The following is a 27,523-nucleotide window of genomic DNA, read 5'->3' as shown; positions in this document are numbered from 1 at the left end:
TCTTGAGGTCAGGGGCTGTTTAATTTTTGTGTTCTTATCTCAGGCACCTAGAACAATACCTGGCTCAGGCAGCAGAAGCACTTGTAAAAACTAACTGCAACAGCTCTTTGTAGAGCTGAGCCTGGGCCATAGTGAGGCTTGGGGGTGGGGGGGTAGGGAGGGTGTTGAGTGGAGGTCCCCAGCATGCCTGATGCTCTTAGCTCTCTCTTCCTCTTTGAAGTTATGGACTGTCTGTCCTAGTTAACTCCAGCAATATTGACTGGGCTGAGAATTTTCGGGTGGATTTGGGAAGAAGGGTCCCAGAAACCTATGTCTCAGGACCAGCAGAGTACCATGTCTTCCTGTATTAGGGATTATCCCATGAGTCTCCTTGCCTGGGGAGTGGTTGTGGGAAATATCGTACAGTAGGACACAGTGGTTTCCATGCCCAATTGCAGAGGGAAGTCCTCAGGGGGCATGATTTTTGCAGAGATTCATTGATGGTCATTTGATGACGCTTGACATATGAGTTTCAGATGTTCCTTCATGATGAGCTAATCTATTCCTCTTTGTCTTTAGGCTGGTGCCACTTTGCAGAACATAAAGGAAGCCAGTAGCCAGAACCAAGAACCAAAGAAAGAAGATGAATATGCAGAGGACAGTTCTGATGAGGAGGTAAGGTTCTGTCAACTTGTTGGCATAAGATGGGAGCTATGGATGGAGTTAGAGGTGACTCACCAGTGCTAGAGTGCTAGGGGAAAAGTACGTAGAGTTGTAATGTGAGTCTTGCTCCCTCCCTCCCTCCCTCCCAATTGAATGGTTCTCCTCCTGTGCTTTGATTGGTTTGCTTGTGGTCTGTGCCTTACTTTGTCATATATACAGTTTAATCCTTTATGTTGGATAGGGTCTTATTTCTGAAAGCAGGTCTGTCCACATCCAGCCAGCCAAAGCTTGACTGTTGCTTGAAGTGGTAATGGCTTGTACGCCACCAGTTATGTGTTTTCCTCCACTGCTACAGAGGCATGCTGAACTATGCAGATGACAGCTTTCTGGTGGAACTTACGCATCTTTGCATAAGAGGGAGTGGAGAAGGGTCCAGGGATTTCATCTCATCTCGCATCTATACCCTTAGCAGGTTAATCCACAGAATGGAATTGGGGCCTGCTCATGTTCTACACTTCATATTTCTGTGGTTGTCTCAAAGGAAGCAGAAGATAGGTCTTGCTCTCAAGGTGTTCATGAATAACAAGTCATGCAGCTAGTAAATGACTGAGGCTGTATTTGAAGTTGAGTATTCCTGACTTTAGGCTTGATGCTCTATCTGCTGCACCCCCTAGAAGATAAGGAACAAAATAAAGATGGGCGATTCACTGGGACATGGTTTAAGTGGACAGAAGAAGAATTATCACTGTAATAGTAGTCTCAGTTAAAGCCAATAAATGATAAACTTGTAAGCAAAATCTGGTGATTTTGCAGCTGGTCATGTATGTGGTGGGATGAAGAACAAAAAAGACTGAATGACAATATAAAAAAAAGAAGTTCATGCATAATCTAGTTGGGAGAGTTAAGACTGACAAATAGGAAACAATTGAACAAGACAACTTAATAGATAAGCTCTTTATTGAGCATTTCCTCTGTGCATGTGGGAGAAAAAAAGAAGTATGAAACCTCTCTTTCCCCAGGGAATTCATAGTTTTTCTGAGTAGACCACATGTACACATGTTGGTATGTCAGAAGATCCCTGGTTTTATCAGGTTGTACTCCCTACAGGACATGGCTCATAGTAATCCCTAGACATCTCAATAGATGAACACTGGATAGTTCTTTGTGAGGTGTTGTGGTTATAAAAAAAAAAAAATTGTATGTGTTAGTAGGACCTGCCAGAACTTGAATCTTGCTGGCATAGCTTTTGAGTTCTCAGGGTGCCCTCTGCCACTGTGGGACACCAAGAGAGTATGTCAGGGAAGGAAAATGGACACACCAAAAGCCAAACAAGAAAAATTGACATTCTCAGAGATGCAGAACCGAGAGTATATGATTAGATGCTAAATTTTGTGGTAAATGTAGTAGTAGTTGGCAGAAGGGAGAGGTCACTGTGAGTGGTGTGGTTAGGAAACGCATTCTAAAGGAGATACGGCTGAAACTAGCCCTTCTAACGGCTGAAACTAGCCCTTCTAACGGCTGAAACTAGCCCTTATAACGGCTGAAACTAGACCTTGAAGTATTGTTCCCTTGCTAGATGGGCCTAGAACCTGGCTCTCTGCTCCCCATCCAGAAGTGTTTATCAAACTTTTGTCTTCACAGGCAAGTGAGTGTTGTAGAAAAGAAGTTGACTTGTGTACTGGAAGAAGAGTGTCAGATAGGCTGTGCCCTCTTGAGCTCTGTCCCTGAAGGCCCTCAGTGGTGGAGGGAGAAGGACCAAAGAGCCTTGGAGAAGGGAGATTGGGGAGACCTGATCCTGGTCTGTGCCACTGACTAACTACTTGCTGTTGGGACTTAGTTTCCTCATTTGTAAAATAAGGATCAAAATCCTTCCTCTGCTGGTCTTGAGGTTGATCATTAGGCTAATGAGATTACAGATGTAAAGCAGCTTGTCAGCTGCAGAACACACCTAAGAGTTTTGTGGAATTAGGGTGGTGATGGCCAGGGCTTTTTTCTTTTGTCTTCAGTCCATGGGGATGTGGGGTCTGCTCCATGGATCACTTGTGACTTTTCTGGTGATGCTTTTCCGCGAATGACCAAGCACAATAGGGGATCCCTTGTCTTTGGAGCTGTGTTGGCCTATAAGACAAGCTGCCCTCTCCCAGGCCAGCCATCTCTCCCAAAGGCCATGGGGGGTTCTGGATGCCTTTTACTGAATGTTTGTGAAGGGGTTCATTAGATGGTGTTAAGATATCAGACAATATTGTGCAGGCTGTAGAGATGAGAATTAGATCAGAGCTGTTTTGTCTTCTTGGTATTTCCAGAAGATTGGCATTGAGGGACACAATCCTGGAACCCAACCAGCAAGTTAGTGGGCTAACTTCCTAGGAGAGCATCAGCTACTAACCATGGGAAGCTAATGCTGGCGTGGGAAGTGTCATTGGTAGGGTTAGGGATTATACCTGAAGAAGCATTCTGGCTTAGGGTCTCCTGTCCTTAGGTCTGGAATAAAGCTTTAGGAGCTAGGGAAATATATGAGGACAGAAGATGTGCACTTCTGTAATATCTCAAACATGCCTGAGGGTTGGGGAACCATAGGCTGTCCAAAGGCTTTTGCATGAAAAACTCTCAAGGCTTCTCCTACACAGCCAGTCCAGCGTCAGCACCCCAGTGGGGGAGGTTCATTCGGGACCTGCTGACATCAGTAGCTTCCATGAGCTTTTTCTGTTTCCAGATTCTCATCACCCACTATCCTTATAAATTCCTCTTTTCCCTCTTTTTTCTGTCTCAAGGCATGAACCTCTAGGAATTTTTCTGGTGGGGGCTAATGTCTACCTCTCAGTTTGCAGCTATGTTTCTGATCTGCCTGGTATCCTTTCCAGACCTTCATTGTTTGGTTCAGTGGGTATTTATTTGCCTCTTACTATATGCATAGTACAGGTGTTAGGTTCTGGGAAGTTACGAGAAAGTATGTGACATGTTTCCTTATAGGGTCATAGATTTAGACCTGAGAGGCCATCTAGCCTCTCTCATTTTATAGATGAGGAAGCCTAGAGATCACCCAAATAGTCAGTTACAGAGCCAGGATTTGAACTCAGTTCCTCTGATTTCTAAATCCAGAATTCTTTTCACTGAATTGTCCTTTCTGAGGAGTTTAGAATCTTTGGGGGATGGGGGAAGGGGGTAGGTAAGACATGAATTGAACATTGAAAACAATGAAAGAATATTACAAGATTATGTAGGACCAAGTGATAAGCTGTTTAATGAAGTAATTACTAAAGACCTTCTAGAATGGTGGGAATGATCAGTGTTGTCTGGATTTCATCCTTTTCCTTTTATTTAGCACTATCTCTTTACCCTTTCCTATTCCCACAAAGATCTCAGGACAGTCTGATGTTCCTAAGGGAAATGCCCTTAGCTTTGTCACAGAGACAGCCTTGGAGAGTGAATTGGGGGGCAGGGGACATCAGGAACTTGGGAAAGTGTTGGAAAGAGGATACCCCTTTTTTCCCTCCTAAGTGTGGGTTGGATTGGGGAGGCAGTCTTCAATTGCCTATGTGCTACTCACTTGAAGAATAGTTTCATTTTTTTTTTTTAAATGCTGTTTGATTAATGCCTCTTGTTTTTCTATCACCTTCATTTCCAAATTTATCCCTCCCCTCTATCCCTACCCACTGACACATCCCTTTTAGAAAAGATGAAAAAAGAATGCGGGGAAAAAAAGTTCAGTTGAATTAACCATCAGCTGAGTCTGAGAGTATGTTCAGTATTCCACATCCTTACTCCCCCACCTCTTGAGGGCTTGGGTGAGAGGGCAGCTTCTTAATTCCCCTCCAGGGACAAGTTGGGTCATGACAGTTAAATAGTGCTAACTTAATTTTTCCCCCCTCTTTTCATTTGCATTGTTGTAGTTACCATGTGTATTCATTTCCTAGTTCTGTTTATTTCACTTTTCTATTCATACATCTTCTCATGTTTCTCCAAATTCTGTTAGTTATTTCTTATGGTACAAGTGACAATCTATTACGTTTATGCCCAATGGGCATCTATTTTTTGCCCAGATTTTTTCTGCCACAAAAAGTGCAGAGATGAATGTTTTTGGTGTATATGAGTCTTCTGTCTTTGACTTCCTTGGGCTAGTACATCTTTGGATTAAAGCATAGAGATGTTTTAGCTGCTTTGTTAGCACAATTTCAAACCACTTTTCAGAATGGTTGGGCCAATTTGCAATTCCACCAATAGGGTATTATGGTGTGTCTCTCTTTCTGCAGTCCCTTCATATTGTGATGTCATAACCAGCTTTCTGGGTGTGGAAAGATGAAAGCTCAGAGTTATTTTGGTTTGCACTTCTTTTATTCTTAGTGATTTGGAGCAGTTCTTCTTATAGTTATTAATTATTTGCAATTTTTTTGAGAACTGTTTATATCCTTTGACCATTTATCCACTGAGGAATGGTTCTGTCTCAAATATTTATGTTATTTCACTGCATATCTTGGATACCAGATGCTTATCATAGGTATTTGATGTCAAGATTTTTTCCCCACTCAGTGTTTCCCTCGCTGTATTGATTTTGTCTAAAAAGTTTTTCAATTTTCTATGATCACAAGTATCCGTTAATCTTTTGTGATTACCTCTGTCTCTTATTGGTTAAGAATTCTCTAAGGGGTTGTTTCTGAATGAAATCTTAGGGAAGAAAGGTGCCATCATATCCATGCCTGCCTCTGCCTCTACCTGGCTCCCTAGTTCCGCCTCCTTCCCATGGCTAATGGTAGTGCTGTGGGCCTTGCCCAAGAGGTGAAAGGTACTTCCCTTTTAAGTCAAAGTGCCATCCAGGCTGCACTGCAATTTGGGATTTGTAGTCCTTATATATTTGGGAAGGACCTGGACTCTATTGGACCTTTCTCCAAGGAGGGACTTGCTCTATTTTTCCTGCCTCCAAGGTCCAAGATTTGCATTTTATCAGTGATTGCTTTTCTTCCAGTCCGATGCTCTTAAGGCAAAATGAACTGCTTTGTGGCCCCAATAAATGACTGGTTCTTTCTTCCTTGGACTGATAGAGTGGCAAGTCGCTGATGGAGTTGGGAAGCCCTTCTGTGACAATTGCTAATCTTTCTTCTCTCCTGGGATTTGGAGGGTAAGAGGAGGAGTCTTCATCCCCACCCCCACCTCTCCAAATTCTATTTCCTCCCCTCTTTGCTTGTCCTCCTGTTCACTTGGCAGCCGACTGCACGAGCCTTGGCTGTCAGCCCGATCCGGTCTCTGCTGTGCCTTCAGAGAACAGAGACAAAACAAAATAAATTGGTTTCCTGGCCGGGAGCAGCCGGGCGCGCTTCGGGTGAGGGAGGGAACGAGCTCAGTGGTGCGGCTCTTTACCTCCCCCCACCCCAAGGGCTCTGGCTGTCAGCAGCCACATCCTGTCGGCTACTTTTTTATATTTTGTATTTTGTACAATCAACGATGATAGCAAATAGAACGTGGAGGTAAGAAGGTGGGTGGAAGTTGCGTTAGAATTTGGTCAGTGGTATGAGAGTCCCAGTTCTGGTCCTAGGCAGCCCCTCTTTTCTTCTCTGTCCCCCTTCTTTCCCCCCCTTGAGCCCTACTGTCTGATCCCCTTGCCTACTGGGGGTGGGGAGAGCTGTGTGGTGGTGCAGCATGGCCGCATTGGGAGGAAACAGGTTGGGGGCTGCCTGGGTCTGCTTCCTCCCACGATGACTATTCCATATGTCCATGCTAATGAATGACAGTGTGCTGAGTGCACCTCACAGTGCTGCCTGCTCCTTCCAGCACTGCCTCCCTCCCACTGTACCTCCCACCTCCTGTGGCCACACAGCTGACCGAAGGATAGAGGGGGCGTCAGAGCTCAGCTTTCAGGAGCTAAGCAGTCAGGAGTTAGAGAGTGGTCCTTCCAGAATGTGGTGTTTCCAGATGAGCCACCCACCCATCTCCAGGGGCTGTGTGTATGTCTTTGCTAGTCTGAGTTGACTCTTTACTGTAGCATTTGAATCTCTCCATAGTTGTGCTTGTGTGCTGGCTGCCAGGCCAGGAGCTATGGGCAGCTCTTCCCCAGAATTTTGGAGAAAAGAGGATACAGGGAGAAGCAATTAGAGAAGTTGAGATAGTGAGGTCAGAAGTTGTGATTCGAATCCCAGTACTATCCATATGACCACTAGTCATGGTACAGCACCTTGTAGCTTCTTTCCTTATCTTTAAATTGATTTGTGTTACTCTAGCTAACCTTTAAAATTCTTTTGAATTTTAAATCTCATTATCTACCCAATATCTCCTACATGAGTGAGTGGAAGACATATATATAGTCCCTGAATCTCATTTTAGTTGGACAATGTGTGTGTGTGTGTGTGTGTGTGTGTGTGTGTGTGTGTGTGTGTGATCTTTGCCCACAAGGAACTTTGAAAATGATTGGAGAGAAAAGAGATGGATGTGCCACTTTTGACTTATCCCATAGGATTCATAGAAGGAAGGATCTCAAAATGTAGCTAACTCACCCTCTAATTTGTGGATGAAGGAATTCTGAGTCCTGGATAGAAATAATTTGCCCATCATCACACTTAGAGGAAGTAGCAGAGCGGAGATTTGAAATTAGGTGTTTTACCTTTACTTCTGGGGCTGTATCCACTCTGTCCTGCTGACTCCTTAGCTGTCTCAGGGAGAATATGTAGAGGGCCTCTCACAGAATTATTGGACTCTAGTGGGCTCCTGGAAGGCAGGAGGTACAATATTTTGTTGGATGCAAAACCCTTCTGAGTCTTCCTGGAGCTTTGGAGTAGGGCAAGGGAATGAATACATAATCCTTCTTCAGTGGTCTCATCTTTTGCTTTTCCCTAGGACTTTTCCTTCTTTCTCTTGTCTCAGTGACAGAAATGACTTGCTTCCTTGCCTTAGCTGAGCTTCAGGTCTGAGTGTTTGGGCGATGGTAGGGAGGGTTTTGCCCTATACAGGGTGCCTAGTATGGGGGTAGGAGGGAAGAGAACTTTTGCAGTCTGAGAGGGATGGTCTAAACAGTCTGCCCAGATCAGCAGCACTTTCTTTGCCAGCTTTTGGGGCCAGAATGGAAAGTTTCCTTTTGCCCATTGTGCATGTGTATTCAAATATGTGGACTTGCCCTCTCTTTTCGGAGGTATGAATCCCCCCTGGTGTGGATATCTACCTTGTGTGTGATATATGGGGACACAGCCTCTGTTTGGGCCTGGCATATTTACTTGGGACAAATAATTTGTACATGTGTTTTGGGATGTGTTTCCCAGTCTGAGGAATGATGGGGATGGGTAAGGTATGTGTGTCAGAACCAGTTCTGAAGAGATAGCTTAGTTTCACAGACCCCTTTTTTCCTGCTGCATCCCTGGCATTGAGCCTCTCTTTCTGCCAAAATCCCCTCCTCTAGCAATTGAGCCAGCCATCCAAGCTGGCTTTTTCCCCACTAGACCGGGCTGGCACAATTGCATGGAAAAACAGATTGGCCTTGGGATGGCTGCTGGCACTGAGGGAGGGGAGCGGCCACACTGCTATTCCAGGCCCCTTAGTCTCTCCTTCTAACCTATCTCCCCCTCCCTTCCCCCTACTCTGTAACCTTCCAGCTCTGTCTGTGGGGTCCTAAAGGGTGAGAGGTGGGGTGTGGTGATGGGGCCCCAAAGCAAAAGGAAGCCATTAGCAGGGAGGTGTTGCTGGCTCTCTGGCTGGCCCACAGCATACCCAGAGCCCTGGCAGTGGGGTTGGGGAAGGCTGGAGTGGCGTGTGTGTTATTCTGGAAGAAATGACATCAGTAGGAACTCATCTCCTTCCCCTCACTAGTGGGGAGGGAAATAGAGGGGACCCACTGCCTCCCAGAGTTGAAGAATGGAAACTCTAGCCATCATTAAATTGTGTGGGTCTCCCATCCAAAAGTCTTTGCCTTTAGGAGGTCAGAGCTGACCTTTTCCTCAATTTGGAAACCTCTTTGCTTTCTCCTCCTCTCCCTCATCCCTAATACATTTTTGGCTTTCTTAGAAGCAGATACTATGTTATGACTTTTAGGGTTGACTCTCTAATAATGAGGCTACAGGAACAACAAAAATGTGGGCACCTTTGTTCCACCCTCCCTCCCCCCCATTACCATTCTTTTCATTCTAGAATAGGTAAGACCAAGAGGGTGTTTGGTATTTTGTAATTCTTCTTTTGATTGCAGAAGAGGAGGCTGAAATGTCCCTCTTGATGATCTGTCTGTACCCTGGTTTTAGAACTGCCATCTTTTGTACCCCTTTTCTATTTCCTGGTCTTTCTGCCTAAAGACCAATGGAGGCTGGAGTTTTTGGGGAGCAGTGACCAGCTGTTCACCTCCCTGTCTCTTTATGTCCACCTCACACTTCTCTCCACAAAGCTATAGCATTTTTCACAGACATGATCTCATCCAGCTGCCCAGACCCCTAGGGAGGTGGGCTAGGGGAGAAGAGGAAGGAAAGAAAGGCAGCTGCATCAGTAATAAGGATTATTCTTTTACTTTTCAAGATGGGGGAAACTGAGGCACAGTTTCTTGTTCTTCCCTTGCTTCTCCCTTCTCAACCTCCTTTGCAAGCTCTTGGACTCTGCATTACCATCTCTCCATCATCCCAGACTTTGTTGTTGCTGTTGCTACTTCTTAATAATCTTTACAAAGCTTTATTTTTCTCAGAAGTGCAATTGGGGTCACCAGAGTTCTGCAGGCTGACACTGTTAACTTTATCCAAAAGTGTGGCCAGACCAGGGGGAAGGAAGGTGTCTGTGCAGAGTAGAGAGATCCCAATTCCCAATACCCACTGCATGAAAGGCATGATACTGGGGATGGAGTTCTTTCTATGAGAGAAATACCCTTTTCCTCCTCTGTGGAAAAAACATGGTCTGATGGCCCAGGGATCAGTGAGGCTGATTTGGTGGGAGAACAGAGTGCTGCCTGGACTGAACTTGGCCTGAGGCTGAGCTCTTTGGAAGGAATGGGGGCCTATGGCTCTGGACATGCTCCCCAACTCCCCCCACCCCCAAAACTCCATTGTAACTTGAGATCCCACAGGGATGAAACCCAGGCCTATATGTGTGTCCAGGAACTACGATCCCCTCTGCTCTCTAGCCAAACACTGTTAATGGCTTCTCCCGGCTACCGAACCAGCAGCTGCCTATGGTGTTGGCGGCCTCCCCCTGCTCTTGGAGCCCCCCCCATTCTCCCAGCCCCCAGTTGCACTCGGAATAGTCTAGGCTGTTCTGGCAAGGGGAGCTCTCACCACTCAGGTTTCCTGAGTTCCAGGGCCCCTCCCCATTCTGTTTGTGATCAACCCTGAAGCATTTCTGACTCCTGTTTGCATCTTGAAAATCACTCACATCCTATCCTTACAACAGCTTCCCACCCGTAAACCCTTTCACATTCATACCTTGTCACCAGGGGTAAAAGAATTGGATCTTCTAGCCGCATTTGACCCCTTCTGCACAGGCCAGGACAGCACTTAAAGTGAAGAGACAGAGTCCCTGATAAACACCCTTCCCCTTTGCTTTAGCCTTTTTTCTTTCTTTTCCATTAGGAAACTGAGATTTCCTTTGGCCCAGGCTAGTTGAATTGTACCACTACTAAAGTTCTTCCCAAATGCCTCATCATAGAGGTGACACTGGGTTCGTGAAGACTGGCAGGTCCTGCTAAACTGGAAAGACTTCAGGTATGGCCCTAGCATAGAACTCTATCTGAAGATTGGCCTAAATGTGGCAAGACTTCTCACCAGATGGAGAGGTCCCCCTAACAAAATCGCCCAACGTTTGAAGACGTCATCTGTGAAGGCGCTAGATCGGGTCGGAGTTGACTGCTTTTACTTCTCCTACCAAATAGGAATGTGAACGAATGTACATGTGGATAGATTAGGGAACCCTCGTCCCCTTTATTCCAGGCATTGCTCTTTCTTCATCTGGCTTCTGGGCATTTTCTGTTACTGTCCCTCTGGAACGCTCTTCCTTCTTATCGACACCATCTTGCTTCCTTTACTTCCTTCATGTTCCAGATCAAATCCCACCTGCTGCAAGAAGCCTTTCCCAGCTATTCTTAGACTTAGTGCCTTCCTTCTGTTATTTCCAGTTTATCCTATACGTAGTTGTTTGCATGTTGTCTCCCCTATTAAATTGTGAGCTTCTTGAGAGTGAGGGTCTTTTGCCTCTTTTTGTGTTCCCAGTACTGAGTACAAGGCCTTGCATGTAGTAGGAGCTTAATAAATGTTTTTTGACTAACTCAAACTCAAACCAGAGAATTAAAGGGGATCAGTAGCCCTGAGGGTTAGTGGGGATCCAAGGGTGATGAGTATTTTAAATTGCTTAGAATAATCAAAGTTGGCAAGGATGTTCTATTCTTATCTCTACTAAAGAGGCTGAAGGTTTCTCCCAGCAGGTAACATTCCTGCTCAGAATGGCATGAGTCTTCTTTCACTCAGCCAAGCCATGCTGATAGGGAAGAACTGTCTGCCTCTCTTGAAGGCAGCAATGGTAAATCAAGAGAGTGGGCGTGTGTGCTTACAGTTGCCCAAGTTCTTGTGTGCTGGACTCTTGGGGAGAGGGGCGGGATGCAGGTGCAAATGTATATTTTCTTTTGGGGGGGGGAGTGGTGAAGGACAACTCTGCCTTGTCTGTTGGACAAGCCAGCCACCTGTCATTCTCTGTGCTGTTGAGGGTTGCTTTGTATTTTAAAGCTGTTTCCTTTCATCCGGTTCTTCCTTTGCTTCCAGCCAGGGAGAGAGAAGTTTCTCAGGGGAGAGAAAATGGGACATATGATTAAAGCCAACTGTGCCTTGTTAGAGGTGGGAGGTGGTTAAGGGTATTAGGATATCATAGTGGAGTTCATAGGTAAAGCAAGGAATTTTCTGATTCAGAATGGTTGATTAAAAAGACACCCCACTCCCCCCCACCCCCAATCCTTTGAGAGGCAGAGGAGAGCAGTAGATTTCCCTCTGAAGCTGGCCCATCAGTTGCTAATAGCATAGGTTGGATTCTGAACAGCAAAGAAACTTTGCTTTGACCAGTTGACATATTTGAAGGGCTGTTTGCTGCTTGGGGAATGTGACTTGGGAAGTTGGGGTAAGGGCTACTTTACTTCCTGAATACAATTCTGCCTCTGAGCTCTTTGAAGCCTCCAAACTCTCTTCTTACCTTTTGTAACCTCTAGTTCCCAACCCTAGGGGACAGGCAAAGAGCAGTGTGTGTAGCACTCCAGGTCTGCAGGGCCAGGCACTGAGCAAGTATTTAATAAATGCTTACTGCCTGCCCACCATAGCTTTCAGGGAGTCTCGAAGTAAGTGAGTAGAGGGGTACTGAGCCTTAGTGTTTGCAAGTGGGCGAGAGTGGGTGTTGATGAAACCCATTGTTTATGAGGGGTACTCTGAGAGAGCCCAGAGTAGCCAGAAGAGTCAGATCTTTGTTATTGTAGGAGCTGAGCTGGCATTTGTAGTTGCTAGAAGCAGATGCCTAAATATTGAAAATCTTGGATCTGGGAAAGGGAAGCGTTCTTCGTGGAAAGCAGAGCAATATGGAAAGATGGTGGGGTGAGGAGGAGAGCAGTATTGGGGGAAGGGAGGAGCTAGGTTGGGACAAATTGGTGCTACATTGGAGGGAGGAACTGACTTGGAGAAAATAGGGATTCCAGGGGTGTGAGGGCCGGCCATCTTGCAGGACAGAGGTCTATGAGTTTGGCGTCTCACCTATACCAGCTGTAAATCCTGTCTTTTCATGGAAGGCCAAGTTCTTAGGGAGTACATCAGTTTGAGGGAAGGTTGAGAGGGAAGAGTAACTTACTACATCTCACTGGGAGAAAGTTGGAATTCTCATGTGAGCTCAAGGGAATACCTTAGAAGAAAAATAAAGGTTCTTGTGTGGGAATGCCCCAAATACCCTATTGTGTTGGATGAGAGGAGAGAGAGGCAAAGGGTGAGACAGTAGGGGGTGTGCGGAGGAGGTAGATGTGGAAAAGGCATCTCTCCTTTTTGGAAAATTCCTAGTTTCTCATTGGCTTCCCCTAGAAGAAGATATCTTTCTAGTCTTTACCCATCCATTTCCTTTAGCTTTACCCCTTGCTCACTGTAAGAAATTGCTCAGCTTTTTACATGATTGGAACTAGTCATTGGGATGAGGGGGGCAGGGCAGGAGATCAGATCCTCAGATGGAGGATGGATAATCCTGAAATCATTTCTGGGTTTTGTTTTTTTTTTTGGAAGGTGTTTTTGTACTTACCTTTGGATTAGGGTGTGTCTGATGTTCTGGGAAACTCTGCACTTCAGAATAAATTGTGCAACTCTCCTATGAAGAACTAACTTGGGGAGGTAGAAGGTTTTCCAGCTTTTCTGTCCTGTCCCCCCCCCCCCCCCCCCCCCCGCTCCCTATAGGATCTCCTAGGAGACTGCAAGGCATCAGCCCATCCCCATCCTCCACTCCCACTGTGGTTTGTTTCATTTGGAGGACAGGAGGGACAGTAAAGTAGATTTAGAGTTGGAAGGGACTTCAGAGATCAAGACAGGTCCTTTCATTTTGCAGGTGAGGAAACTGCCCCAGAGAGGTTGCGACTTTCTACTAAGTATGTGAAACAAGATGTGGAACATAGTTTTTCTTGATCCCAAGACCTTTGGTTTAAAAGCTGTCTCTGACTTCAAGTTGTTGTGCATAATAGGCTCCAAGTAAATTTTTTTGGAATTGCTGACTAAGAACTTTATCACTTATATTAATTAATTATGTTAATACTGATTTGAAAAGCAAGATTTATAGGTAGTTCAGCATTGATAATAATGGTGACTTGGGTCATCACAAGCCTCATGCTTTGACCACACTAGAAGGTTCCTCACCAAGCACTCTCTAACCTTTTAAGAAACATTTATTTAAAAACCTGGGGTCACTTAGAACAGGTGAGTGATCTAAAGTTCAGGAGATCAGAATTTGGCTGGCCAGTGTGTGGGAAGAGCTTGTCTCTCGCAGTTATCCTCTAGCCAGGCAAGCTCAATGTGAATGTTTGGTCTTCTTCCCCTTAGTCTCCCCTACCCCCACCTCCACCCCCCCAGAGGTAGGGGGGTGGGGGGCGGCTTGCCTTGTGCTGTTTGTCAGAGATAAAAAATCGAGGAGGAGGAATGGAAAGACAGGAGGCACAGGAAGGCAGTTTGGTCGTTTAGAGACAGAGGCACAGAATTAACGTGCAGTGGGGGAGTTGGGAATGAACACTGCCGGCATTGTAATCGGAGAGGGGGCAAGGGAAAAGAGAGAGACCGAGAGAGGGCGGCTGACCCTGTGCTCCCCGGGGACAGGTGGGGAGAGGCGGAACGAGGAGAGAGTGAAGGATTCCAGAGGTGGACTGGCTTCCTCTTTGGGCAGACAGACACAGGGAGGCGGGCAGTGGGCCAGCTCTGTACCTGCACTTCCAATCTGTAGCCCTGACAGCTGCAGCCACTTTGGGGAGGGGAGAGGGTGGGAGGGAAAGGGGGGAAATCGAGGGGGATGGGGTGGGAGGGAGATGCTTCAGAAGAGATTGGAAAAATCCTAGCCGACATGTCAACCATAACTGGCCCTTACTCAGCCCTGCATAGAGGAATGGGTTCAGAAAACAAAGGAGAGTTGTGAGCTCCCTTGACCATTTTGGCAGGACCTCTAGCCTGCCCTCATCTTCCAGAGGAGTGACAGGCCTGATCTTCTAGATTCTTTACCTTGGAGATTGACACTAAATTCCTTTACAGTCCTACCTTCTCTTGTTCCTGAGGTGAAACCTGCCCTTTGCATTGTTTATTCTTCTGACCAAGGTCAAGAAGAGTCGATGCCCCAGCTGCCAGACATCTTGGCTAGGAGGGAACTTAGAGGGGCAAGGGGAGGGGGAGGGGAGAGTTGGTCCCTGGAGAGGAGCAGTTGGGGTTGAGGTTAGGAGTGAGGGAGTGGGCTTACAGCAGCTAAATCAGAGGGAACAGCGGCCCTCCAGCTCTTGCCCGATCAGGGTCACATGTGTTTCCTGGCAGCATTGCAGGTGCTGAGCAGCAGCAGAGGGAGGGAGGGAGCAAGGACCTTGTGATGAATCATGTGGCGCAGGCAGCAGCTCATTCCCTAGGCCTGGGGACAGGGAGTTGATAGCTGAGGGCCTCAGTGGAGTGTTTCCAGTCCAGCCTGGGCTCTCCAAAAGGAGGACTGGTGAGATGGGAATGGGTCGGGGAGTTAGGAGGCCAATCACTAACCCCCCTTGCAGGGTCGCTGCCTTTGTCAGTATATCCTAGATTGTTGTACAGTGGCATCTCCATTTTCCCTGTCTGTATTCTCATTTGCACCCCTCAGTCTGAAGGGAGCGACCATTAACAGAGAGTTCTTGCAATCTAAGGATGATTCCCTCCAGAAGATGGGGAAGGATGTCTTCACTGTCAGCAGAGTCAGACTACAGGGAGGGCAAGTAGGGAACAGGAGACTGGATTGAGCACCTGTCACCAAGTCCCTAGCTCATTCTTCTTTTTGCTGGCAATTGGGTGGCCCCAATCACTTCGTGAGCATTCTTTGAGAATTGATTGGGTGTAGAGGAGCTGAGAATCAAGGAATGTTCATCCTCTGTAGTCTCTCTTCTCTGTGACCCCCTCGCTCCCTACCTCCTTCCCTCCTTTCTTTTGAAGGGTCTGGTTTGTGTTCTCGAAGCAGTGGAGGGTGACGGAGTTCTTCTCCCTCCCTCTCTGCTTACCTCCCCCCTTTCCCTCCTGCTGGCTGGCGGGCCAGGATCCCGGCTGCTACTGATGGCGCTCTCTGGGAGCAGCTGGGAATCTTGCCCGGGCTCGAAGCCCTGCCAAACTATGGAAGGAATAACAGGCTCATAGCTGCCGAGTTCTTTGGCTGGGTTGCCATGCCCTGAGGAGCCATGATGGGGGGGTTGGGAGAGACTGTTTCTCTCCCACCAACCATTATCAACCCTCCCCCACCTCAGGGGTCTTTTGCTTGGATGGGCTTGCTGGGGTTGATGATATTTTGATCTGTGGGGTACCATTTTCATGGCAGTTTTCCCTCTACTTTCCCTGGACTGAGTGAGAAAGAGGCCCCCTGATCCTTTGGGAATTTAGAGGAGAGGGCTGACTCTTGAACAGGTGAGAGGGGTACATCCAGGGGCACATCCATGGGGGCAGAGTTTGGCCAGTCCTGAAGTGAGGCTTTCTCATTGTCTTAGCTCTAATGCTAAAAGAGAACTCAGAGGTCACCTCCTCCAACCCCTTTTTTCTAGATGAGGTTACTGAGGACCAGAGAAAAGGTGCCTAAGGTCAAATGGCTGAGAAGTAGCCCAGTTGGAATTCAAAACCAGGGCCTTTGGTACTTGATCCAGTGCTCTCTTTCCTTCCAGAGTCTTCCTCCATAGTCCCCACAACATCAGACCCTCCCCTTTCATTGTAGGAGAAGTTGAGCATGGGCTCATCTTCTCTCTTTTTAACCTATCTCTGGCACAAGTAGAACTGAAGGGAGCAGGAGAGCAGTTTGGCTTCACCAAAACATTGGGCTTGTTGGACTAGTGTGGATGGTTTCCTGGTTTTTCCACTTTTCTTTCCCCCTAGCTTGTAAGATTTTTTAAGATAGGCCTACAAGTACAGTGTATGAATGTGAGGCTGAGCTTTTCATTTGGCCAACTAACTGGTCCATATTAGAATTGAACTCCCTGACCCAAATAAGGAAAAAATGACTACAATGGAAAAAAAAGTATTTATTAAGCCCTTATACTATGTGCCGAGCACTATACTAATTAATATTAGGAATATGAATATAGATACAAAAGATGGTTTCTATCAACTTACATTTCTAATGAGGGAAACTCTTCTCATTGGAGTGGGGGCCTGCCACAAGGTCTGGAAAATGACTGGGATGGTGGTCATAAGGGGTAGAGTAATATGACCCATCCAGGAACAGTGGCAGAGTTGATGCTTAGATGAACCAAAGGAAGATACTGGTTCTTGAAGAGAGAGATAAAAGTCTTCATTGATCTGGACTCTAGGTAAGGTAGACCTTGGCTTTCAGATCTGGACTCAGATCCTGGGTCCAAGCAAAACACATGGAGTTCTTGTACATCAGAGGTGTCATATTTGGGGCACGTGGGTTGCATTCTGGCTACAAAACTCCCAAGTGTGGTCAGAACCAGATTAAAACATAATTGGAAAATGGTTAACAAAATAAAAATACAACATAGATAATGTTAATTTGTGGTTTTCTAAGTCAGCCTGTGCCAGCAGGGATCAGTTTCTGTTTGAGTTTGACACTTTTGTTCTACATTACCGTCCTTTGGATACTTGAAAAAAGCAGTTAGGGCCCTGTGTAACTTTAGGTTAAACTTTTGGTTTTGTTTTGTTTTTTAATATATTCATTTTATTTATTTTTAATGCTCTACAATCACTACCATAAAACTTAGATTTTTTCCCCCTACCTACCCCCCACCACTCCCCTCCTTCTCCAAGACAGCATACAGTTCTATATAGGATCTGCACATACGTTCCTATTGAATACATTTTCATCATAGTCATGCTGTGTAGAAGAACTAAAATAAATGGGAGAAATCATATAACAAACCAAAACATAATACACACACACACACACACACACAAATGATCTGCTACATTCTGCGATTGAATTCCATAATTCTTTCTCTGAATGTGGAAGGCATTTTGCCTTGGAAGACCATTGGGAATTTTTTTTTTTTTAGTGTTCTTGCGTTGCTGTGAAGATCCAAGTCTACCAGAAAAAACTGTCGTACACTGTGGTCGTTGCTGTGCACAAAGTTCTCCTGGTTCTGCTCCTTTCACTCAGCATCAAATCATATAAGTCTTTCCAGGCCTCTTTGAAGTCTTCTTGTTCATCATTTCTTATGGCGCAGTAGTATTCCATTACATTCATACACCATAATTTATTCGGCCATTCCCCAATTGATGGGCATCCCCTTGATTTCCAGTTTTTGGCCAAAGAGTGCTGCTATATGTATTTTTGTACATGTGGGACCCTTTCCCATTTTTATGATCTCTTGGGGATATAGTCAAAGGGTATGCACATTTTTGTAGCCTTTTGGGCATAGTTCCAAACTGCTCTCCAGAATGGTTGGATGAGCTCACAGCTCCACCAACAATGAATTAGTGTTCCAACTCTCCCACGTCCTCTCCAACATTTATCATTTTCCTGTTCTGTCATGTTTGCCAATCTAATAGGTGTGATATGGTACCTCAGAGTTGTTTTGATTTGCATCTCTCTAGTCAAAAGTGATTTAGAGCATTTTTTCATATGGCTATAGATATCTTTAATTTCTTCCTCTGAAAATTGCCTGCTCATATCCTTTGACCATTTATCAATTGGGGATAGGTTTAACTTTTCCCATTTTCTTCCTTGGATCTTCACCATTGTAGTCATTTTTCTTTAGCTCTAATCTGTCTTTGCCAGTTCTTCTGTTAAATGTGGTTCCTGGAACAAAGCAGAGTACTTCCTATATAGTGTGAGAGTATATGGACAAGTCACTAAGCCTCTGGGATTCAGGTTTCTTAAAATCAAAGTTAGCTAACTTCTGAAGTCCTTTCCAATTCCAGGATCCCCTGATCTCTAGGGAGTGGAGTGGGGTGAAGATTCAATTATTCTTGGGATGATGTAGGTGTCTATTGGCTAATAGATTTTAGACTTACAGAACATTAGAGCCGAAAGAGACCCGGATCTTCTGACTCCCAGTCCAGTATTATTTCCACTAACCCACAGTCTCCAGCATTGAAGACATAGGCCCTCCCACCCTACTGAAAAAGCTGTTTTTCTTCATGGTCCTGCGCAGGGAGGGTGTGGTATGGAGAAGTAAGAAACCAAAGCTAGAGCAGAGGAGATCTCTGGGTACTGTAGGCCTGGTCTCCTTCCTCCTAGGTCTTCAGTGCCACTTTTAGAAGTACTGTTTGCCTGCCATTATGAATAGATATTGGCTGGTGTGATTTTGCTGAGAAGCTGCTTATTTAAAAACTCAATTAATTCATAAGATAATTCACATAGCACTTTAAGTTTTGCAAAGCACATTTCATATAGTACCTTACAAAATCATCACAACCAATCCAGAAAATAGGTGCTATTAGTAACCTCGTTTTATAAATGAGGAAATTTGCCTGGTGTCTGCCTGAGGTCGTACAGTTAGGGAGTGTCTGAAAATGTGTTTGAACTCGGGTCTTCTAGATCCTGAGTCCAGTGCTTGAGATAGCTAGCATGGCTTCTGATGCCAGTGCTAGGCTTCCTGCTTTAGAGAATACTAGCCCAAAGGAACAGGGCCAAGGTCCAAGAGAGACCCTAGGAAAGGTGCAAATCATGGGAAGAAGTGGACTGCTGTGTCACTGGGCAAGACATTTCCTTGCTATTTCTCTTAGTAGGAAGCAGGAAAATGACAGTACCCATCCCTCCAGTGTATGGGAAATGCCTCATGTGTGCACACTTTCAGAAGGCTTGGGGTCTAAGCATCTAACAGAGACAATTAAAAATGTACACAGATGAAGATTGCCTGCTTCATGTGTGACCTCAGCAAGTCTCTTACTCTCCCTAAGCCTTGGTTTTCTTGTTTGTAAAATGGTGGAGTTGGACGGACTGGAAATCTGCTCTGAGGTCCTTTCCAGCCTCATCCTATGATCAGAAATGGAATATGGGAAGGGCACAAAGGACCCTAAGAAAAAATTTGCCACTAATCCCTGAACTTTGACATTCAGGGTACTAAACTACTTGGGGTTCTTGGTTTCTCCTTCAAAATAGGTTTGTGGTGTTAGGAATAAATTGTATTTGCAAACGATTGGTACATGTTTACTCTCAGGACAGCTTTCAGGTTAAAATCTGTTGGTCCCCTTCTTTGTTGCTCATCTATTAATTTCCTTCTTGGTCTTTCACTTTTAAGTTGCTCACACAGAGTCTATAGCAGAGACTCCCAGGAAAGGAGAAAAGGCCACCAGAACCAGCACCCAGTTTTGGAGAATGTTGGTCTAAAGAGACTGTGCCGGCCTGGCAGGTTCATAGAATGAAATCCTATGTTTATGGGGTTTCCTTTCTTAGCTGAGGTGCATGGCAGCAGCTGACTCTGAGCTTGCTTGGCCATCATTCCTGGGCCTATCTTTGGGGAACTGAAGCTGGGGAGATGATGGCCCTATTGGCTGTACCTATCCTCCTCTGCTCTCCCTCCCCCCTCAGCCAGTTTGGGGCTCATTCAGGATTAAGGAGAGGAAATCTGGAGGTGAGTTTCTCTCCGAATTGAACGTGCCATTATGATTTTTTTGTCCTGTTATATTTCTATCAATTGGATGCAGCCCCCTTTCTAGCCCTTAATGGCTTTGGCTTTGAGAATTTCCTCCAAAATTACACTCCTGGCTTCCTGCTTCCACAGGTCTCTGGAGCCTGCTGCTGTACAGAGGAGCCAGGGAAGAGAGACTTTGTTAGGGCATGCTCCCATCTCTGTATCTCTGGAGGGAGGGAAGGGAGAGAGAGAGAGAGAGAGAGAGAGAGAGAGAGAGAGAGAGAGAGAGAGAGAATGAGAAAGTTTGTGTGCATGCATGTATGCATGAGCTCATGCACTTGTGCATCTCTATATGTGTGTGTGTATCTGGGGTGAGAGAGTAGTGGATATGTGTTTCTGTGTATATGTGCACAAATGTACTTCTGTGTGTGTACCTGGGGTGAGTGGGTGGATGTGGAAGGTGTCTAGTGTCATTGTGCATTCCTACATGTATATATTTGAGGACCATGTTTGGGATGGAGAATAGTTAGTAGAAAAAAGCACAGAATTTGGAGCCAAGTTACCTGATTAACTGTTATCTTGTGCCTGTGTGTCCTTGGGCAGATCCCTTCACTTGTCTTTATTTTCCTTACATATAAAATAAAGCGGCCAGATCTGGGGGTCAGTGACAGCTGTGTGATTTTGGCAAGTCACTCAGCTCCATGTTTTCATCAAAATCAAAGTGATGATAACTGTGGTATCTATCTACCCCACAAGGTCGTTAGGCTCACATGAGATAATGTGTATGAAACACTTTGCAGACTTTCAGGTGCTCTGTGAGTGTGAGTTACAGTGAGGGATTATCTTGTGAAGCTGAAGCTGATAGATGCATTCATTGAAATCTTGGTCATGGGAGTTGAGGGCCTGATTTTCAGATTCCTTGTGGCTCTGCCAATATCTCCATCCCTTAAGACATTCTGCTCATCCCAGACTTGGGCTGAGACACAGCCATCCAGATAACCATGCTTAAGGGACTAATCAGCACTAAGCATAAGAACTTTTTTCCACTCCCCATTTGTCTTCTCCTGATCATGTCTTCTGTCCAGGCTTCCAAAGGTGCTTTCTGCCAGCCTAAGGGAAGAGTGAGGTCAGTAGTGACGAGGTTACAAAGGGTGCTCTCGAACTCCTGTGGTTAGGCCCTCTGAGGTTAGGCCTTCCCGGCAATGACTCAGCCTTTGCAACTGGTCCAGGGAGTGAGGTGTCTGAACAGTCTTGATCCATCCCCCAACCCCCCCAACTCCTTAAGGAATGAATTTGGGTGTGTCTGAGAAGTTGGATCCAAGGAGTAAAGACTCAGGGGGATGGCACTGTAGTTCTTGTCTCAAGCGGTCTGGAAACCCCTAAGCCTACTCACATCCTCTATAGGTAAAAAGATTATCTGTCCCCTCAGAGTTACTGGGCTTTCATTCTCAGTTCTGAAGTCAGATCTTGTGGGTACCAGCTACAATTAGGAGGCATGGTAGTATAAGATCTCTTTCCCTTCCCCATTTTTACCAGGTACCTTACCCTCCCCCACTAGCTCAGCCTTTCTTCTTGCAAGTGCCTAGTGCAGTTCTTACTACTAAACTATAATCGTCACCTGCAGGATTTTAATGGCTGGCCAGCTGTGCAGGGTTGAGGGGGGAGGGGGAGGGAAGCCTGCTCTAAATCACCACGGAACTGGTGCATTCTTGCAGTAGAACTGAGTCTTAGGATAAATAGGGTTTCTCTTTAGGAGATATGTAATATGTGACACCAGCCAGTGTGTCCAGTAGCTTCTTGAAAGCAAATTGTTGTTCTGTGGTCTTTACTATCCTTTATAGAAGTTAAAGGAATTATCTGGCTCCCATAGCTAACACTGACTTCCAGTCTGAAACTACGCTGCAGTTTATAGTACTGTAGCCATGCCATGGGGGCCCAGAGTTAGTTAGTGATGAATAATAGGTCATAACCTAGAGTTCACCCTTGTATCTACAAAGTAGATAGGTATTGACCATGCTTTGAAAAATTTCCCAAGGGATGTTTTACAAAGGGATTTTTATTTAGGTATGCGTTGTACTCAGTGGCTTCTCTGGTCTCCTCCAACTCTGAAAAGAATATTGCCCATCCTTGAAGTCAACTAAATCTGCATACAGAGCTTGGGAGGTCAGCAGTGAGGAGGGTCAGAAGATCCTGAGATCATAATTGTGGAACTGAAAGGGACCTTATAGGCTTTGTTTTATAGGCCTCCTTTGTTTTACAGATTAGGAAACTGAGACTCATGGAGATTAAGGGACTTTGCAAAGCTCAGAAAGGTAGTAAGTGATAGAAAGGGGATTCAGTTCCCACTCCTCTTGCTCTTAGCCCATCCCTCTTTCTATTTGGCCGTATAGACATATGCTTGACTTTCTGGGAAATGATGGTAAACATAATAAAAAACAAAAGGTCTGGTGCACCAGTTCCTTTGTTTGGTGTTCAGAGCTCTTCATAACTTAGTCCGTGTCTGCGTTTATAGTCTTCATACACCTTTCTCCCCAACATTTTCTTCCACTCAGTGACCCTGGCCTCTTGGTTGTTCCACAAACCAGACACTCCATCTCTCATCTCTGGCATTGTCTCTGGCAGTCCCCCATGCCTGCAATGCTCTCTCTCCTCCTGTCTGCCTTCTGGCTCCTCCAGGTCCCAGCTAAAGGCCCACCTCCAACAGGAACCTTTCTCAACTCCTGTTACTTCTGGTGCTTTTCCTTTCTGAATTATCTCCTGTTTATCTTGTGTGTAGCTTGTTTGTGCATAGCTGTTTGCTTCTTGTCTCCCCATCAGGTTGGGAGCTCTTCTTTTTGAATCCCCAGTGCTTAGCACAGTGCCTGGTTCTTAGTGGATAAGTACATAGTAAGTGCTTTCTGACTGATTAGGAGAGATAGGGTTAGACAGTGGTTCATGTGAAAAACTTCCAATTCTAGAGGATTGTGTAAATGTTCTTCATGGAGGAACTCTCATTTTTGTCCTGGTGCCCCCAGGGGCTGGCACATAGTAGGGCTTAATAAATACTTACTGAGTTGAATTGACTGAGTGGAGGAAGTAGGATTGTGAATTTAAAGTTGAAAGGGACCTTAGAGGCCATTGAGGAAACTGAGGCTCAGGGAGCTAAGACTTGCCCAAGGTCCCATGCACTGTGCTACCATGCCTCCTCATAAGGAACTAGGCAGCCAAAAAAGCTAATGCAGTCTTAGGCTGCATTAATAGAGATGTCATCATTTGGATTTGCTATTGATGTAGTCCATTAAGTGAGAGGAGGCAGTGCAGTATCATGGATAAAGAGCTGTCCTGAAACCAGAAGACCTGGATTCAGGTGCTGCCTCTGATACTGTGTGACTCTCCTGGACAGGTTACTTACCTCTCAGTAATGGAGGCAGCTCTCTGAGATTTTGAGTTGCAGAGAAGTTGCCTACCTGCTTTGGAAGAGGGAGTTAAATGAAATCACAGGTTCAGTCTCTATGCAGAGAGTACATTAAAATTTGCAAAATGCCCTAAATACTTGATCTCATTTGAGACTCACAGTAGCTCCTTGAGGTGGATACTGTGGTCATTATACACATTTAGGAAACCAAAGCAGAGAGAGATAACCTGTCCAGGTCACCCAGTTTTTAAGAGTTGGAGGTTGGATTTGAATCCAGCATAGTTCAGTGTAAAAGTGCACCAAATTTGGAGTCAGTGAACCTAGGTTCAGATGCTAGTTCTTACTACGTGTTAGCTTGACAAAGACAAGATGACCTCTACAATCCTCTCCATTTCTTTTTATGATTCTATGAGTTAACTGATTTTTAGTCCCAATATGCTATCAGTGATGACACAGTGCCTCCCTGTAGTGTCCATTTAAGGAGATGGCAATCCCTCTGGCCTCTGCCTTGGGTCAGTCACAACTGAAATATTGATTCATTCAGAACTCAGTTCTAAGTTCATTTTCCACATTTGGGAATGGTATTGACATGTCCCTCAGAAGGAGGGTCATCAGAATGGTGAGAGGAAACCTGGGGTATTTAGTTTGGAGAAGAGAATAATTAGGGGCATGACAGTTATTGTGGAGGATGGATTAAACCTACTCCGCTTGGCCCCAAAGGGCAGGAGTAGGAAAAATGGATGGAAATTGTAGGGAGGCCAATTACAGCTCCACATAAGTACAAACTTCTTAACAATTAGAGCTGTCTAGCTCTAAAGTAGAATGAGCAGTCTCAGAAGGTGAGGAGTTCCTCCACAATGATTTGCCGGAAAGCCTGCTTCCACTACCCTACTGTTGTGGGCTCATGCTTCACTGATATTGACTTGCTGTGGGACCTTGCCCAAGTCACTTCTTTTCTGGGTTAAAAGATGCCTGATGTGGCTAAGGTCCTTTCCAGCCCTGATATTCTGTGCTCATTCAAGTGGATGACCACTTGTCCCAGATATCAGAGAAGGGTTTCCTGATGGGGTATGGCTGGAATAAATGACTAGGGTCCCTTCCACCTCTTCAGGATTGCCTCTTGTGGCTTTGGCTTCCAAAAGTAACCTCCCGGCTGTGAGGAATGGGTGGGTGTTCAGAGAAGAATGCCATAGGTGCCATCTCAAATGGCCCTGCTAATGTAGATCAGATCCGTGACAGGGCTGGACACCACCCTGGGCCACTGCCTGCTGAAACCAAGTGACTGGGAATATTAGGGGCAGCCCTTCCATCTTGGTGAAGGCTGTACTTGGTGTGATAGGTTTAGAGAGGCCCTGTGTGAGCCCAGGCCCTTCCCCACTGTGCTTCTCTCTGTGAAAGCCTATTTAGGGAGTGTGTTTAGTTGAATCCCCCCTCAGGCACTTCTCAGCAATGTGATCATGGTCAAAGGACATAACTTCTCAAAGCCTCTGTTTCTTCATCTGTAAGGTGGGGATAACAACCTTAGCATACACTTCAGCTGTTGTGAGATTAAGCACTTTTTAAAAATCTTAAAGTACCAGTATGTTGCTCTGACTGTCCATCTCTTAAGGCTTGCTTGTCCTGTTCATGCTGTGGGCTTGACCTGTATCATTTCTTGACCCTCCCCTGATAAGGTGTGAAGCCTCTCTGCTTCTGGGCCTAAAGGGTTGGGCTGCAGGCAGGAACCTTTTCAAAGCCTCATTTCTCCAGCTTTTAGAAGTCTGAAAAGCTCAGCTCCACATTAGGCCAGGCTGCTGCTGCAGAAGAGGAGAGGAAGGCCTGCCATTTCAGGATTCTGAATGGAAACCCTGCTTGGCAGCTGCCTGAGCTCTCACTCTCTCTGCTCTTCAGAAGCCGGGGCCTCTGGGGTTCATCGCCTAACAGGAAAACCTCTTCCTCTTATGCTTATTCTACAAATAGGTCACCAGGGCTAGGACTGTGGAAAGGCCTCCGCTGGGAGGTCTGGATGAAGCTTAGCTTCCCTCTGCTCCTTCTCTGCTCCTCTGGGTGCAGGCAGAAGAAAGGAGAACCAGCAGTATTACTTTGCCACCTTTTGATCTTGCCTTCCATACCCCCTGCAGGTCCAGCTCTGTGGGCAAGGAAGCTTCCTGGTTCATCTTTGGGAACAAAGGTTTACCAGGCTAACCTCAAAAAGGGAATTTCCTCAAAATTGGCCACCACTTCACCCTTACCAGGGATTGTTTTCCTCTGGGAGGTAGTTATCAGTCTCCGTGGCATGCCCCTACCTTTCTGCCACCCAATCTATCTGTGCTCTCCAAGGCTCTTGTTCTCTGTTTCTGTCATTTTCTCCATCCCTTAGTGTGATATCCCTCCTTTCTCACACTGCCCTTTCTTGGTTTTATTCTGTCACTACATCTTTTTTACCCTCCTTGTCCCTCTTTTCTGTGTCTCTTCCTGTTTCTTTCCCTTCCTTCAACAACCTCCTTCCTAACCCTACTTTCCATCCCCTCTTACCTGCATTTGTCCCTCATCTGTTTCTTCAGGTTCTGTTTCTTTCAGTAGGATGCCTTCTGTTACCTGAGCAGGGCCAAACCTTACCTGGAGGTCTCTTATGGTGGTTGTTGGTGCAGGTAGCTGATCTGGGCCACAGGGATTCTTAGTATGAACAGAACCCTGAGAATTAGTGATCTATCCTTTTGGGAGGGCCCTGCCTCTATACCTCAGTTTGTACTATACCCCCACCAGCAGGGGGTCTAGAAGCAGGGGTGGGGAACCTGCAGCCTCAGGACCACATGTGGCCCTTTAGGTCCTCAAGTGTAGCCCTTTGAATGAATCCACATTTCACAGAACAGATCTTTTTAATTAAAAGATCTGTTCTGTAAAACTTGGACTCAGTGAGAAAGCAGCACCCAAGGACCTAGAAAGCCACGTGTGGTCTCAAGGCCACAGATTTCCCACTCCTAGTCTAGAAAGAAGCTTCCAGCTGTCCTTAGGGGTGAGCCCTTCAGCTTTAGTGGATCCTTCCAGGCCAGTAACTGAAGGATGGCAGATTTGGGGAAGAGATTCCTGTCTTAGAATTTTCCTTTAGGGAAGAATTCTGACTAGAAAACTTCCAAAGTCCTTGGTTGTGAAGATGTGTTAGGAACTAGGGTAAGGAGGGACTTGGAATGGAGGTAGTTGTCTACCCCCCCATTTTAATTTTTAATTATACAAATGACTTGGACTTTATATTATCGTATCAATGACATGAAACACCAGCATGTATTGATTCAGAAAGAAAAATCAAGTCAGGAAGTGAGAATTCAGAATACTTTAAAGTTCTTCAGTGACCAGAAAGCCTTGAGGGCTGGGGTCTTTAGGGAGAGAATGCTTAACTCTTAGTTAAGGGAGTGGGTGGGGAGGGTGTATGCAAACAGTCCTCTCCTCCTCACCCCACTTTGTTTTCCTTTTTCCTCTCCCAGGCACAGCTGATTTGGCTGATGGCCTCATTCTGAGGTAGAGGGCACAGTCTTCCTTAGTTAACTGAGTGTCCACCACACAGGGTTCTCTTCCATTCTGTACAGTGCTCTTAGTAGGGTGTCAAGAACCCAGAGTCTGCTTCATGATAGGGGGGAGGTTCATCCAATGAGCTAAGTATAGTTCAGAGCACTGAGGCTGATGGCCCCAGTGGGTCCAGAGATCAAGGGGGCAGATGTATAACGTATGACTTTTTTCTTTCCTTTATCTCCATTTGCTGTCATCTCTCCTTCTTCTGCTTCCCCACCCCCTTCTCAGAGTTGACTTTTGTCTCCTAACTCCGGATCGCAGTCTTCCTGTCCCGGTCTTTACTCTGGAAAGGAGAGTGAAAGTACAGTTAGGAAATTGGGGGTAAGGGAATAAAAGGAAGACATATTGTGATGAATGGGTGGGATTTGGAGGCCCTAAGGGAGCTCTTCTACCCCCACATGTACATAGACCCACTGTGGTTCTTAGGTCAGACAGATGGAATGCCCTCCCCTTGGGGTGGCCTCGCCGTGGGGTTGGCAGGTCATGAGGAGAGGGGTTGCCCTAAAGACCTAGTCCTTTCTCCTTCCTTTTGAAAGTCAGGTCCTGGTCCCCTCCCCCTACCTAGCTGGGTCTGTCTGCTTTGGGGGGTAAAAGGGGGAAGCTTTTCCTGAGTCCCCCTGCCTCCTTCCATGCAGACCGCCTCGTCTCTCGTTACCACAGTTTGGGGAGGGGGAGACTGGAGTGGGAGGGGGGCTGCAGAACCAAAATTGTAAAATTAAATTTCCCAGATGTTCAGGCCCCAGGAGCTCGCTCTCGTGCTGTCTGGAGAG

The 27,523-nt window shown here is 45.9% G+C and overlaps 1 protein-coding gene across 1 annotated transcript in view; it reads left to right on the top strand.

The window, feature by feature from the left end:
• Positions 1–27,523, top strand: part of BOP1 (BOP1 ribosomal biogenesis factor) — a 63,206-nt gene that overhangs the window by 20,684 nt on the left and 14,999 nt on the right. Inside the window, exon 3 of the mRNA XM_072602691.1 lies at positions 559–654. Within this exon, the coding sequence (XP_072458792.1) occupies positions 559–654 (96 nt within the window). The remainder of the gene's footprint in view (positions 1–558; positions 655–27,523) is intronic.

Source organism: Notamacropus eugenii, chromosome 4 (assembly GCF_028372415.1).
Source record: "Notamacropus eugenii isolate mMacEug1 chromosome 4, mMacEug1.pri_v2, whole genome shotgun sequence".
NCBI lineage: Eukaryota > Metazoa > Chordata > Mammalia > Diprotodontia > Macropodidae > Notamacropus > Notamacropus eugenii.
Note: the sequence above shows the minus strand (reverse complement) of the source record. Positions and strands in the feature narration are given on the sequence as shown.